The sequence below is a fragment of the Megalops cyprinoides genome, chromosome 6 (assembly GCF_013368585.1).
Source record: "Megalops cyprinoides isolate fMegCyp1 chromosome 6, fMegCyp1.pri, whole genome shotgun sequence".
NCBI lineage: Eukaryota > Metazoa > Chordata > Actinopteri > Elopiformes > Megalopidae > Megalops > Megalops cyprinoides.
The window spans coordinates 24,287,844-24,300,762 of record NC_050588.1 but is presented as its reverse complement, the minus strand read 5'-3'; the positions used below and the strand labels follow the sequence as shown (position 1 = coordinate 24,300,762).

The 12,919-nt window shown below is 41.9% G+C and overlaps 1 protein-coding gene across 1 annotated transcript in view; it reads left to right on the top strand.

The window, feature by feature from the left end:
* suclg2 (succinate-CoA ligase GDP-forming subunit beta) overlaps positions 1-12,919 on the top strand; it is an 88,503-nt gene that overhangs the window by 33,124 nt on the left and 42,460 nt on the right. The window contains exons 3-7 of the mRNA XM_036531080.1: positions 6,036-6,135; positions 7,369-7,459; positions 8,891-9,043; positions 9,756-9,845; positions 11,307-11,403. Of these exons, the coding sequence (XP_036386973.1) occupies positions 6,036-6,135; positions 7,369-7,459; positions 8,891-9,043; positions 9,756-9,845; positions 11,307-11,403 (531 nt within the window). The remainder of the gene's footprint in view (positions 1-6,035; positions 6,136-7,368; positions 7,460-8,890; positions 9,044-9,755; positions 9,846-11,306; positions 11,404-12,919) is intronic.

Sequence of the window (12,919 nt, the reverse complement as noted above, 5' to 3'; positions counted from 1 at the left end):
CAGTAATATATTTTCTTAAGCATTGTTTTCAAAATGATAATAGAAAGGTGATGTGATATGACATTTTGTAGTGATGATGTTAAAAATGGGGTATTTTATCTGTCTGTCTATCTGACCGGATTATTTTTAGTCGTGTTGCCTTGATCCTTGTTCCGTCTTTTTTCTGCTTCACATTCTCAAGATTTTCAAGATGAGAGAAATATGACTTCTACTAGTTAAGCAATGGCTTGATATTCTACAGTGCCTGAAAGGGCTTAAGAAATTATACTTGAAATGTCAGTATCCCCGTGGCTACATCAGTGCCGACAACAGGCTCTGCTGGTGACGATTGGAGCGGACGCGGACTTAGACATGTCTTTTAAACTCCTGAGAGATCTTGAAGTTTTTTTTTTTTCCTCAAAAAAAAAAAAAAGTTGAAAATACATGTTTTTTACTTTGGGTTATAGAAATCACAGAGATATGGGATGTCATGATGTTTATACATCACAGCATTTAGTCACTGTACCAAGATCCTGGCATTGACTGATGAGTTTACCATAAGCTGCATAAGTAAACCTTGTTTTGCGTGTGTTCTTTACAGAATGTGATCAATCAGTGTGCTCATGACATGACTAACTTTCAACATCATTTATGTGTATGCAAGCATTGCCATATATCAGATATTTACTTTCACTTTCAAGAGTACAGCATTGTTTTCTTATTACTGTTATCTCACCAGAGGCAAAAGTAGCCATTATATCATCCCCACTCCTGTGTCAAATAACGCCGGTGTCACATACAGCTGAATATATGGGTAGACAATTAAAACAAATGACAGTAATAAATGCATTCTGTTTTTAAATTCTGAGAATGTTTTTTTGTGTCCTTGATAAAATTTTTTTTTCTGTAACAACAATGCAGGTAAATTCTGGCTCCTCCTTTGTGTCAGGGTGGCCATTCTAAGTTACAGACTGGCTTGTGTCCTTAAGAAACCCTGATTATGTCAGTCATATTTCTCCTGACCTAAAAAAATCTTATGACCACATGCCTTAGGTGCTGTATTCATCTAGAATCTAGATGAATACAGATTCTAGATTCTGTGCATGTGTGTGGTCATGAAATGCTAGTGATCACCCATGCTTTGCATTATGGGACACTTTGTAATTTGAGGAAGATCTGATATTTATTTGATTGTGTACTGCAGGACCTATTTGAAATCTACCTTTACTTCATCTACCACTGGCCTGGTTACACACAGGAAGGTTTTTGGGTTGCTCCCCAGACAATTGAAAGCAGGAAAGGCTTAAAAATGGGGCCCATTGCCATGTGCTTTGCATCAGAGATGAACTGGAGTGCAGTGGGCTGTCATTCTAATGACTTGTAGAGGGATCATACTCGTGTGCCACATAAATTGGGACAAGCTCAGGCTATATAAGCCATCTGGGCCCAGCATGCCAACAGAGCTTCCCTTTATTATAGGGCGTTTGCATGTGAATTATGTAAACTTTCTTTTTTTCCTCCTGCTTTGGATCGCCCAATTCCATTTTTGAAGGGTGGCACAGGGTTGTGGGGGTAGGGAAGTGTCCCTCTCTACTCTTTGGCCTGCTTTCCCTCCATTGGCTGGAAGCCTCCGCTGCGTTCCTTTATGTACTCCCAATGAGCCGTGCTTTATGGCTTAATTAAATATCAGACAACGCTAACTCCACCGTCTCTAACCCCTGGCTAGATTCTCTCTGATTGTTAAAAGAAGATGTGAACAATAACGAGACGAACACTGAAGCAGAAGTAACAAGCCAGGGCTGACTGCTGTCATTAGTAAATAAGCTTCAAGTTCATTTGTGCTCATTAATTGTAAATGTCTTGCTTGGGGGTATCTGTCTTCCTCAGATTATTGCTAATGCGATGGAAGAGTGCAATGTAGAAACATGCTACTCTTGCCTTTGTGTCCTTAAGAAAAACAAACTGAGGGGGTGAAAAAGTTTTTTTTTTTTTTTTTTCTTCCTGTTTTAATCATTCGTGAACTGGATGATTAATATTATCTGAGCTACTGCCAGAGCTCCATGCATTCAAAATAGATGATTAAGGAATTGTCTTCGGGTTACTGAGAAAGCTAATGCGTTGAAGAGTTTTATTATGCCTGATTTGAGGTTACCAATGTTGAGTTCTGTGCTGTTTTTATGAACAGATGAACATTTTTTCCTCACAATTCTGCCAGATGCTGATGACAGCCTCTCTGTGATGTCACCTGGCTCAGGTGGAAAGTGATGGCCCTTTTTCACCGCTTTTTGCAGGAAAACTCCTGTGCACCTCCCTTCCTCCCCCCCCCCCCCCCCCCCCCATTGTCCTCACTCGCAGCAGCTGCATTGAGACTCTTCCAGAGCGGCTGTGGTTGTGAGCTTTGTTAAAAGATCAGCTTTATGAGGCCGATTGATGAGCTCCCAGAGTGAAGCAATCACGCTAGCCTCCGGAGAGGTCTCTCTGTTAGACTACACAATAAGGCGCTGTTGTGCATTTCAAACTTAGTGTTTCGTGTGTTGCGGTGTAACCTCATAAGATATTCATTATATGGGAATGCAGGTGCTCTGCTTTCAGGCCCACGCCATTGTTTGCCAGTCTGCTTGCTAGATGTCAGGAAAGGATGACAGTGAGTCATCATGGCTTATAATGGCATTGGTGCTCCAGGTGAGGTGAACAGGCCTAGTGCCCCCTGTACCTCCACTTTTTCATTTGTATTGATGGACAGCATGGACGATGGTCCATCCACATGGCCTGGGAGAGGTGTAAACGGAGACCAGGCCTTGATGTTTTGAGGCATTTTTATTTTGAGCCATATTTGTTAAATCAGATGCATTAAAATCCCAGACATGCAGGCTTTAATGTGACGATAATTCATTTTCGCCCCCCCCCCAAAACCCACTCTCCATTCATAGGTACTCATTTATGACACCTTTAATTTGGTGGTGGATGGATAGCTTTTCAGGTACTACACTGTCCTCTCACTTTCCCATTTTCTGGTTTGGCTGCTATGTGAGCATTTCAATATGATCACGCTTGCGCTAAATGGCTTCGATATCTCGGCCATTCCACAATCAACAGGACTAACCCCTCGATCTCTCCTCCAACGCGTCCTTTTCCGGTACTGGCTCTGAACAGAATATCCTTTTTCATTTTAGACATTCACACTCATACCCATCAGCCCTCATCCTGGTGGTGACCATGATAGAAGTGGCTGTGTTTTTTAGGTTGTCATCATAAATGTTATTAATGGACATGCATAAATATAATTGGGTGTATTAGGGACATTTCCCTTTCAGCCCTGCTAGTAATTAATGCCTATAAATATTTCTTGTTTCTTATTAGGCTTTCTCACAGCGTTGTCCGCTCTGGTCTTGAAGGGCACTGTTACTTCACTACTCAGTTCTGGATTTTAGAGACTGAAAGACTGGATTTTACTTTGTGGAAATTACACTTTGTGAAAGGAGAAATCGGTGGGAGTATCTGTGTGGTATTGACAATCCTGGTAAGCTGAAATTTTCCCAGCATCCTAAATATAGGGCTATATGCCGTTGAGTTTTCTTCACCATAGGTAGCCTCCTGAGCCCAGTGGGATTATTATCAGCTATCTTTGTTTTTTCCCCTATAAAAGATTGCATGTAATCTAAATGGCTGTTCTGACAGAGTGGGCCCTGATATTATTCTAGTATACATGATGGATCTTTGTCCAACGGCTTTGGAAATAATATTGAATCTACCTTTAGGTGTTCTTCACAGTGTAAATAAAACCATAAAACATCCGTTGTGAAATATGTTTAAGGTTGTCAGGATATAAATTTCGTTTTCATACAGTAAGTAACACATCCATCAGTGTGCCAGTAACACATTCATCAGTATTGAAAGCAGGTGTGAGGGTGTTTTGACAGTGCCACAGTAAGGGGGGTACACTCAATCCACAACCTTTGCAATGCCCAAAGACATCAGCAGAAAATCTGGATCAATTACTTTACCCACTTTCTGCTGTATTGCACATGTTTTTGTCATATTTCAGTTTAAGCATTGCCGCCTTATTTATTTATTTCAGCCAGCACTAAGGCAGAACTCTACAGAGGTACACAAGGTTGAATGAAATGAATTACCGAGAGAATTCTTTCTCAGTTCCTTATGTAGGTAAAATCTGAACGTTGCTGAAGATTAGCCGCAGACTTCCACAAGGCAGAAGAGTTCTTCGCTGATTTTATCCGAATGGTTCAGGCACTTAAATGATTCCAGCAGTGATGTTGACGTCTCATTTTCTTCACGTTAAGGGAGAAATGTACTTCTGAACTGTGTGTGATCCAAAGCTTTCTTCTGTCTCTGCTACACTTTCTCAGTCCCTCGCCTCTGTGCTCCCCCTCTCTCTGTCCTCCTCCTTAGCTCCCTTCTCTGCTCCTTCTCTCAGCTCCCCTCTCTCTCCTTATGCATCCCCTCTCTCTCTACTCCTCTTCGCTCGCTCTTTCTCTGTCTCCTCCCCCCTCTCTCTCTCTCTCCGCCCCCTCCTCATTATCTGCCCCTCCCCAGTCTCTTTGCTCCTCCCCCTTCTAATTTTCCCCTGCTGACTCCTCAATACGCTTGCGCAATTGTCCCAAAGAGCAGAAGACAGTTCACCTGTAATGACCTGCTAATGTAGTTTCCTCATTAGCTTACTTTGTCTTTCTCTCACTCTTTTTTTTCCCCCTCGAAAGTAATTTCCTCTGCTGTGTCCTTTCTTCTCCGTACATGCCTGCAGGACTTTATGTTCCATATGCCTTTGAACTCATTTTTAATTTTGTGCACTGGCAGTGTTTTATTAACATATTTATTCTTTTATGACTCCTCACAGCCATTGTGCTTTCTCACCTTTATTTTTTCCGACAAAAGAGCCTTCCCACTACTGTACTGTTCCAATCCGTGGCTCCTCATTATAGGTCATTTTCCAAGGGCCTCGTTCAATACTTCTGCAAAGTTTTTTTAGCCGGAAGCTCTTTGCTTTTGGAGTGATCATCAGCATTCACTGCTGGCGTAAGGTCATCACCCCTCTTTAAATATGTAAGGGTAGCTCATCTTACAGTCCAGGAAGGCACTTCTCACATCTGAGATTGTTTTTCATTGATGGTTCTTTGTGAAGGCAGACGTGGCACCATTTGAACTTACACGCTGCCTTTGCTGTACCGATGCTCTGTACAAGTTTTCAAATGAATACTTGCCACAGAATGTATGTAAATACACTAAGCATGAGTCATTTGAGTTACTAGTAAAAGAGGTCTTTGGCAAATTAAAAAATTGTCCATTGTACATACATTATTCAAACATACTTTTAATTTTAGTCAGGTTACTTGACCTTTACTTGATCTTTTTTGAAGTGGAGTTAGCTTGGACATTTTGAGGGTTTTCAGTGCATTTCACACTGTTGGGCTTAACTGGGCAAGTTGTCTTCAATGTCTGTTGAAAACTTACATAGTTTTGATGGGAAAACTATATAATACTAAATACAATCATGAGTATTAAACACAGTGCCAATACATCACAGTAGGATTTTGTATAACTGGATATGTGTGCACTTAAAAGCAAGACTGAGAATGTAGGTGTGATTGCATTTGTGGCTGTGTGTGTGGGCGCGTGCATGATTGTGTGTGTGCTTGTGCATGCACTTGCGTGGTGGGTTCCGCATGTTTCGTTCTCTTGAGTTTCATCCGGTCGCTCAGGGGACGTTGGGCTGTATTATTAGCCCAGGCAGGAGAAGGGAAAGTCATCTGTGAGGCGTGCAGTGGATCGGTGTCAGAGGTAATCAGCGCGGGGGCCAGTGCTCTGTACGGTGCCACTCTGCAGCAGCCCCGCCCTCAGTCCAGTGCCCTGCCCGGGGCTGTGAGAGCTAATGGAGGCCCAGGGCAATGGGCGAGCTGACATTTGAGAGAGAGGGAGGGAAGGAGTATAATGGCCTTCTTGATAATGTGCTGATTGGGGAACTGCCTGTTACCATTACCTGCCTGAGTATCTTTATGACCGTGTCCCTCTTTGTGCCCCCCCCCCCCCCCCCCCCCCAGATGCCAAGGAGATTGTTTTAAAGGCACAGATTCTCGCAGGAGGGCGAGGCAAGGGTGTGTTCGACAGTGGCCTTAAAGGAGGAGTGCACTTAACGAAAGAGTGAGTATTTCTGGTGCAGGGTTTCCTGCTGTCCATTGTACCACAGACTGCACAGAGACAGGAGGCGCTACCAGTGCCTGTGAAACTTTTCATTTACTTCTTTCTTTATTTATCAGCCTGTCTTCACGCAGTGTTTTCTTCAGGTAGGAATTTACTGAGCTGAGGAATCTCACCTCTGATGCACACACCCGCGTTGCTACACCTAAGAACCCCACCACTGCCCTTTCCAAAGCTCATACTGACACCGAAGAGTGGTACCGCTGCTCAGCGTTTCCCTGGGATAGCCTGTTTGTGTGGACGCTGGCAGAATTCCAGGACAGTGTGTTAATGTTAATGAAACTCGTGAACCCACATCATCATACAAAGTGTTTTACATTTCAGTGGGAGTGCAACAGGCAAATTACTTTTGTGTGGGTTTTGCTGCATGATTGTCTGTAAGTGGATAGCAACTTACCTACTCACTTACACAAACACACACACACACAAACAAATACAAGGTCAGCAGTCCAGAGACAGGCCATGCTGGAATTCCAGCCACCTCTGAGTTAAAGGTAAGTTAAACCTCTTCATAGCAATGCATGAAATAATAGGTTGCAGCTTCACCGAATAAGAGGGTTTGATTAATGAGAAAGTAGCACCTCATTTGTCATCGTCCCCCTAATGTACAGTATATGGGATAGCTGGAAAGTTGGTGAAAGAATATCATCTGAAGTTGAGCTTCCGTTGACAGAGGTAGATTTCCACAATCTATCAAACAAGCCCAAAAGCAGAGGCTTCATTTACTATTTGTGGCATTTACATCCCCAAATACAGTGATTGGATAAGTCAATGGGAGTACAGCCTTATTTAGAAAGACATTGTGTCGTATATTTTTTATAATGCATGTTGCTTTGTCGTGGCTTTGTAAAAATTGTAGAAATAGTGCTGAACCTAAAAAATATCTGAAATAGAACATTCAGATCTTAAAAAAAAGAATTTTGCTTTTTTGGGGGAAATTCTTATCTGCACAGAAATATACTTTCTGTTCTGCATTGTGATCAACAAAGTGGACTTTCATCCCCCAAGTCGGGATTCAAACCAGCAAAATGCTGTAATACACTAGAGGAAATCTCTTTGCTTCATTATGGGAACTAGTATAAGCTGTAGAAGTAACCCTGTATGCACAAGCGAATGTAAAACAGAATGAAATTGACAGGAATTTTGACTGTAGAGTTTCTCTCTCTCTCTCTGCAGCCCTTCTGTGGTGGGGGAACTGGCCAGTAAGATGCTGGGTTATAACTTGACCACCAAGCAGACTCCAAAGGAGGGAGTGAAAGTAAAAATGGTAAATGGGAATTGTGCATGAACGATATTAGCCATTGTCTGTATGTATGTTGATTTATTGGGGGGTGTTACTTATTTTCCTCTGGAGCTGGTGTCAGGATACGATCATTTGCAGTCAGTGCCGTGTGTTTTCTATGCCTGCTGTTTCGTCATGGTACATGGTAATCAGTCATAAAATGTGACTCAGGCTGTATCTGTGTCGTAGTGGTCATCTGCTGGCATTGCCATGTGTCATTAACAAGCAGGGATATTATTTTCTCCCCACACACACACATCGCAGGGAGAACACATTTCCAGGTAATGAAGCCCTCCTGCCCTGTGGTGTGTGTTTTCCCTTGTGAAATATGGCCTAGAGCTTTCCATTACCACTTGCTTATAACCACAGCTCTTCCCCCGGCTCCCTTCTCTGTTCCCATCCCTTCTCCAAATTTTAGGGAAAGAACCAAAGGGACAAAGCGTTTACCATGTAAGAAAGGAAATGAAAACTGATCAAGTGAATAGAGGTTAAAATTTGAAATTTTAGTCCCAGGGAGGAAATTTTAATAAAAGAATGTTAATTCAATTCTACAAGCGATAATAAAGCACCAGAGCTGATGCTGTAGTGCACAGTACTTTGAATAGGTGCATTTTGCTGTATGTTGCATATATTTGCATTGTTGGCCTTCATTTATTTAATACTCGCATTCACACTGGTTTCTCATCACTAAGATGCATGGCGGAATTATCAATTCCACATTAATTAAATTGATTATCTCTTGTATGTAGTCGTCATAAACAATTTCTAGTGGAAATGGCTTACGCCATGTCTGTTTACTTCCCTCATGGATTGGACGCAGATTAGGGTAATGAATAAAGCCACAGCAATAGCAATGTACAGCCCAGGATTGAATATCTAATGCCTAAATGGCTGTAATTATATTGTCGGGGTCTGTCTCCCTGAATGAAACCACAGGCGAGCTGTCACGCGGCTATTGTAGGAATCTGTTAATGTGCTTCTTATGTGCTTCAATAGATGGTGTCTCCAGCTTTATTCGCTTTACAATGCAGCAATCCTCTCCAGACAACACGCCTGTTTCTTCTGCCAGAAAAACGGCGGGACAAAGAGAGAGCAAGAGCGCGCATCCACGCCCGAGATAAAGGCAGCTGTTCCTTTCCATTTAGTGTTCGTTTGTGAGGAATTAAACACGAGTGCCCGACGCAGCCAAATGCGGTGTGTCCAATTAGGCTGCATAGCAACTGATAATGCTCTGCCTTCTTCCCTCTCTCCCTCTCTCTCTCTCTCTCTCTCTCTCTCTCTCTCTCTCTCTCCCCTTCTTTCTCCTCCCTCCTCTCTCTCTCTCTCTCTGTCTTTCTCTCTTTCTGTTTAGAATCTGGGGCATGCCGCAGGCTGTGAAATCGCGATAAACACGATCATCTCTCCTCTGTCGTGCAGGTGATGGTGGCTGAGGCCCTGGATATCACCAGGGAGACGTATTTCGCCATCCTGATGGACAGGTCCTGCAATGGGCCGGTCATGGTTGGCAGTCCCCAGGGTGGGGTGGACATCGAGGAGGTGGCTGCCAAAACGCCTGAGCTCATTTTTAAGGTATGGCTCTCTTACATCAACATCAGATACCACCCTCCCACGCCCGAACCATCTGCTGAGTGGCCATATCAAAGCCTCAGCTACGGGTTATTATTAGTATTTACCCGATTAGCAGACTCCCTTTCAAAGAGTGAGCCATGCTCTTCAGTGTGTACAGTTCTGTATTGTTTTACATTGCATGCATTCATTCAAGCCATGGAGTCTTTTAGTTACAGGCCCTGCCTCAGGCTTCATGCAAACGGAAATAATATTAGACCCGAATTCAAGGCACATCTTACCAATGCTCATAGAAAAGAAGATTCCCAGATGCCTTTTAAACTTTTAAAAGATATTTTCTGTTGCTTACAACACTCTGGTACCCCTCAACATGTTACATGGCAGGATGTGAACAGGTGAGCTTGTGATTGAATGTGCACCACCATCTACTGAGCCACTAAACAGATGTTACATTCAGTTTGTCTGTCTTTCTCTTGTGGGCTTGGTGGTTACTGCACAGCGAACTGCTATTTTCTGTGTCATTCAAACAGCAGCTCAGTGTTGGAGTGATTTCCGTGAGGTGGCGTGGTAATTATAAAGCGACCATTTGGGCTCAGAGTGTAATGCTGGCAGGTTGCCATGGCTTTAATTGCCCCTTCATGATTTAATATGAACATCCACTTCATGTCAAATTAGACCTGATGTTAGATTTTCATTTTCTTGTCCTTTGCCACAGGAAGTCATAGATATTTTTGAAGGGGTGCGAGACGATCAGGCAGTTCGCATGGCAGCTAATTTGGGTTTCAAAGGACCTCTGGAGCGACAGGTAATAGACTGTCCACTGATGTGCAAAGAGTATGATACCCTACCATAAAAACACGGTGCCCTGCTGAACTGTAAAGATAACTGTATCCTGCACAATTGCATGGTGCATGGTAGACTATATTACCCTACACTTCAATATAAGAATGAGCCTATATATATTTACTTACTCACACATACACACATACACTCACATACACATACGCATGCACACACGCACACATGCACGCATGCACTCACGCACGCACACACACATATACATAATATGCACAACCACTCCAAGAAGCTAGGTAGTACAGTCTTCAGTTTTTAAAGCTGCAGAGCCAAGGAAATCCACCTAAAAATTTACCTCTTTAACTAGTGTTATCCAGTTAACCAGGTCAGGAGTGAATCTATTTCAAGTTCTAATTCCCTGTTGAGTTCCTGCTCAAGCAAAATTCAAAGCCAGCTGTCTTGTAGCATCAAATTTCTCATTTGTATTCCTAACAACGTGCAAAGAAGTGTAAAAAATTAAATTAATTTATAACGTTGAAATGAGGAAAAAATATAAATTGATTTAATGAATTCATTTTTAAAAGGAATGGAAGAAACACAGATTTCTGAGAAGTGCTTTCTGCTTTATTTGAACATAGTTCCGTATTGATTTGCCATCGATTTTGTCAGCTTGAGGAAATGGAAATGATTCGCTGAGTGTCAAGCTTGTCAGTTTGGTTTTGCTAACTTTACCACTTTAATATACATTCGTTGAAAGTGTCTCTTCGATTCAGTGGCAATTGTAATGCTTTCAGATATGGAATCTATTTTAAATAACTTTGTTGCTTTGAAGTACAGCAACATGACAAAACTGCCTGTTTGTGTATGTGGATGAAAGCAGTGCTACAGTATTTTCTGTCAGCATTGTTTTTCGTATCGGGAGAGTAGTTCAGTCGTGAGGATAGAGCCAAAACATTAATTACACTCAGTTTCTTTAAGCAGCTCCCGTGTTAAAACAGAAACTACAGCTCAGAATGTGCGGTGCACTATTATAGAATATTGGAATGTATAGAGTCCACACATTTAATATCCACTTAAAAATGCAGAACAGTTGGAGGGAGTCATGATACACTAGTATGTGCCAAAGTTCATGTTATTAAAGAGGCCAGCTGTGGTACCAGGGACATGCATTGACCTCTGTAACAGTATACGTAGAATAATGATTGTCTTTACCCAACTATATGGAAAATAAACAATATTTGCTGCTTTACTAATAGAGACTAGTCAGAGCAAATAAAAAGAAGTGTTTTGTCCGCTCTCTGCTGTAGATTAGAGTGGGCCAAGCATATGCAGGACTGTCAGTGGCCTGGCTGTGGAGGCTTGAAGGTGATTTGACATGTTTTATTAGGCATATGCACACAGCTGAGTGGATCTGTGCAGGCTCCTGTGCGTCTTATTGTTCAGTAATGACTGCCCTCTGTGGAACACACAGGCAGCAGATCAGATTAAGAGGCTCTATGATCTCTTCCTGAAAGTCGACGCAACTCAAGTTGAAGTCAATCCCCTTGGCGAAACTCCCGAAGGACAAGGTAAGATATGAAAGCAACCAGACCTTTTCTCTTTTTTGTCTGTAAAGACAAGCACTTTGGCATGTTTTATCTCTTTATGTGTTTTTTTTTTTCCCTCCTTTTCTTTTTCCTCAAATGTGTGTGCGTGCACATGCGCATATGCGTGTTTGCATGTGCACACCTGTGTGTGCCTTACAATTTGGAGATGCCCTGTGGAATTATACAATTGTTGCAGATGTCAGTAGTAGAAGTGTCAGGCAATAATGAGGCTTTGAAAGCGATCTGATGATGTGATTTACATAGAACATGGGCTCACTCAGGACGTTTTAGGATTTTATTGCATAATATAGGTTTTCTTGCTACCTAAAGCATCTACATCAACAACACTCATATTTCATCTGTTTATTACTATTTTTAGTAATAAACAGACCCTGGGCTTTGCTTTACGTCATGCGTATATATGAAAGCATATATACGCATGACGTAAAGCAAAGCCCAAGGTTTTAGGAATTACTTTGCTGCAAATACAGGTAGTATACACAAAGTAGAGCAGTGGGGACATTTGTGTCATTTTAAATTAGCAGTTTTTTTTTTTTACAGAAAAGATATTCCACCTTTTCTGGGTGCTAATTAACATATCTTTTTTTAATTTAATAAAAGCATGTCAGATTAAAGTCACGTTTACACTTCCCGTGCAAGTCCAGCTGCCACAATGCTCATATTCCCTGAAGACACAAATCTGGCGACAATGGAAAATTCTGTTTCATCGGTGATGTACAGTGCAGAAGCAACATATATGAGCAGACATATGAACAAAGGGCCCGTGAGCCAGCATTCCAGTGTGAGGTAGCAAGTTAAAATGAAGCAGAATAACTGTGTTTCATTTACTGCTGTACAAACACAGCAGCTAAACCTGCTACATAATGGCTTTGCCCTGTAGAGAACTTCCACAGAGGATATCTCTCTTTCCTCTCACTCAAGATTGCTTTTCTTTTTGATTAGAGGGGAAAAAACGGATTGTTTCTTGTTAAAGAAGAACTAATTGAGAACCTACAATACAAGAGCATCTGTTGTTGGCTATGGGAAAATATCACTGGCCAAGGGATTTCAGAATCAGTCTACAAGGCAGTAGTGTGACGTTCCAAAATGGTGACGTGAATAGTAGCTGCATACACATTGTTCTAGTAGTTATTTTTTTCATTCTGCAAGCTATCACAGAACCAGATAAGCAGACCAAAGTTTCAGCCTTTTTTCAACTAAGAAAATAAACAGATCCAGAGATAGACCTTGCAAATAATTGGCAAATTTACCTCTTTGTGTCTGGAAATATGTGCCAATTGCAGCTATAATTTATCATAACGAAAGCCATAAAATAAGCACTGCCTTCATTCTGCTTCAGTTAACCCTTTGTTTCCCACATGCTTGACTGTCTCCTCTGTTAGACTGTTAGAGGTCGTATTTTAATCCCCTCATTTTCTTTCCTCATCTTCTTTTTTGCCACACCTACAGAATCAAAGCCTGCAGGTGCTGGAATGTA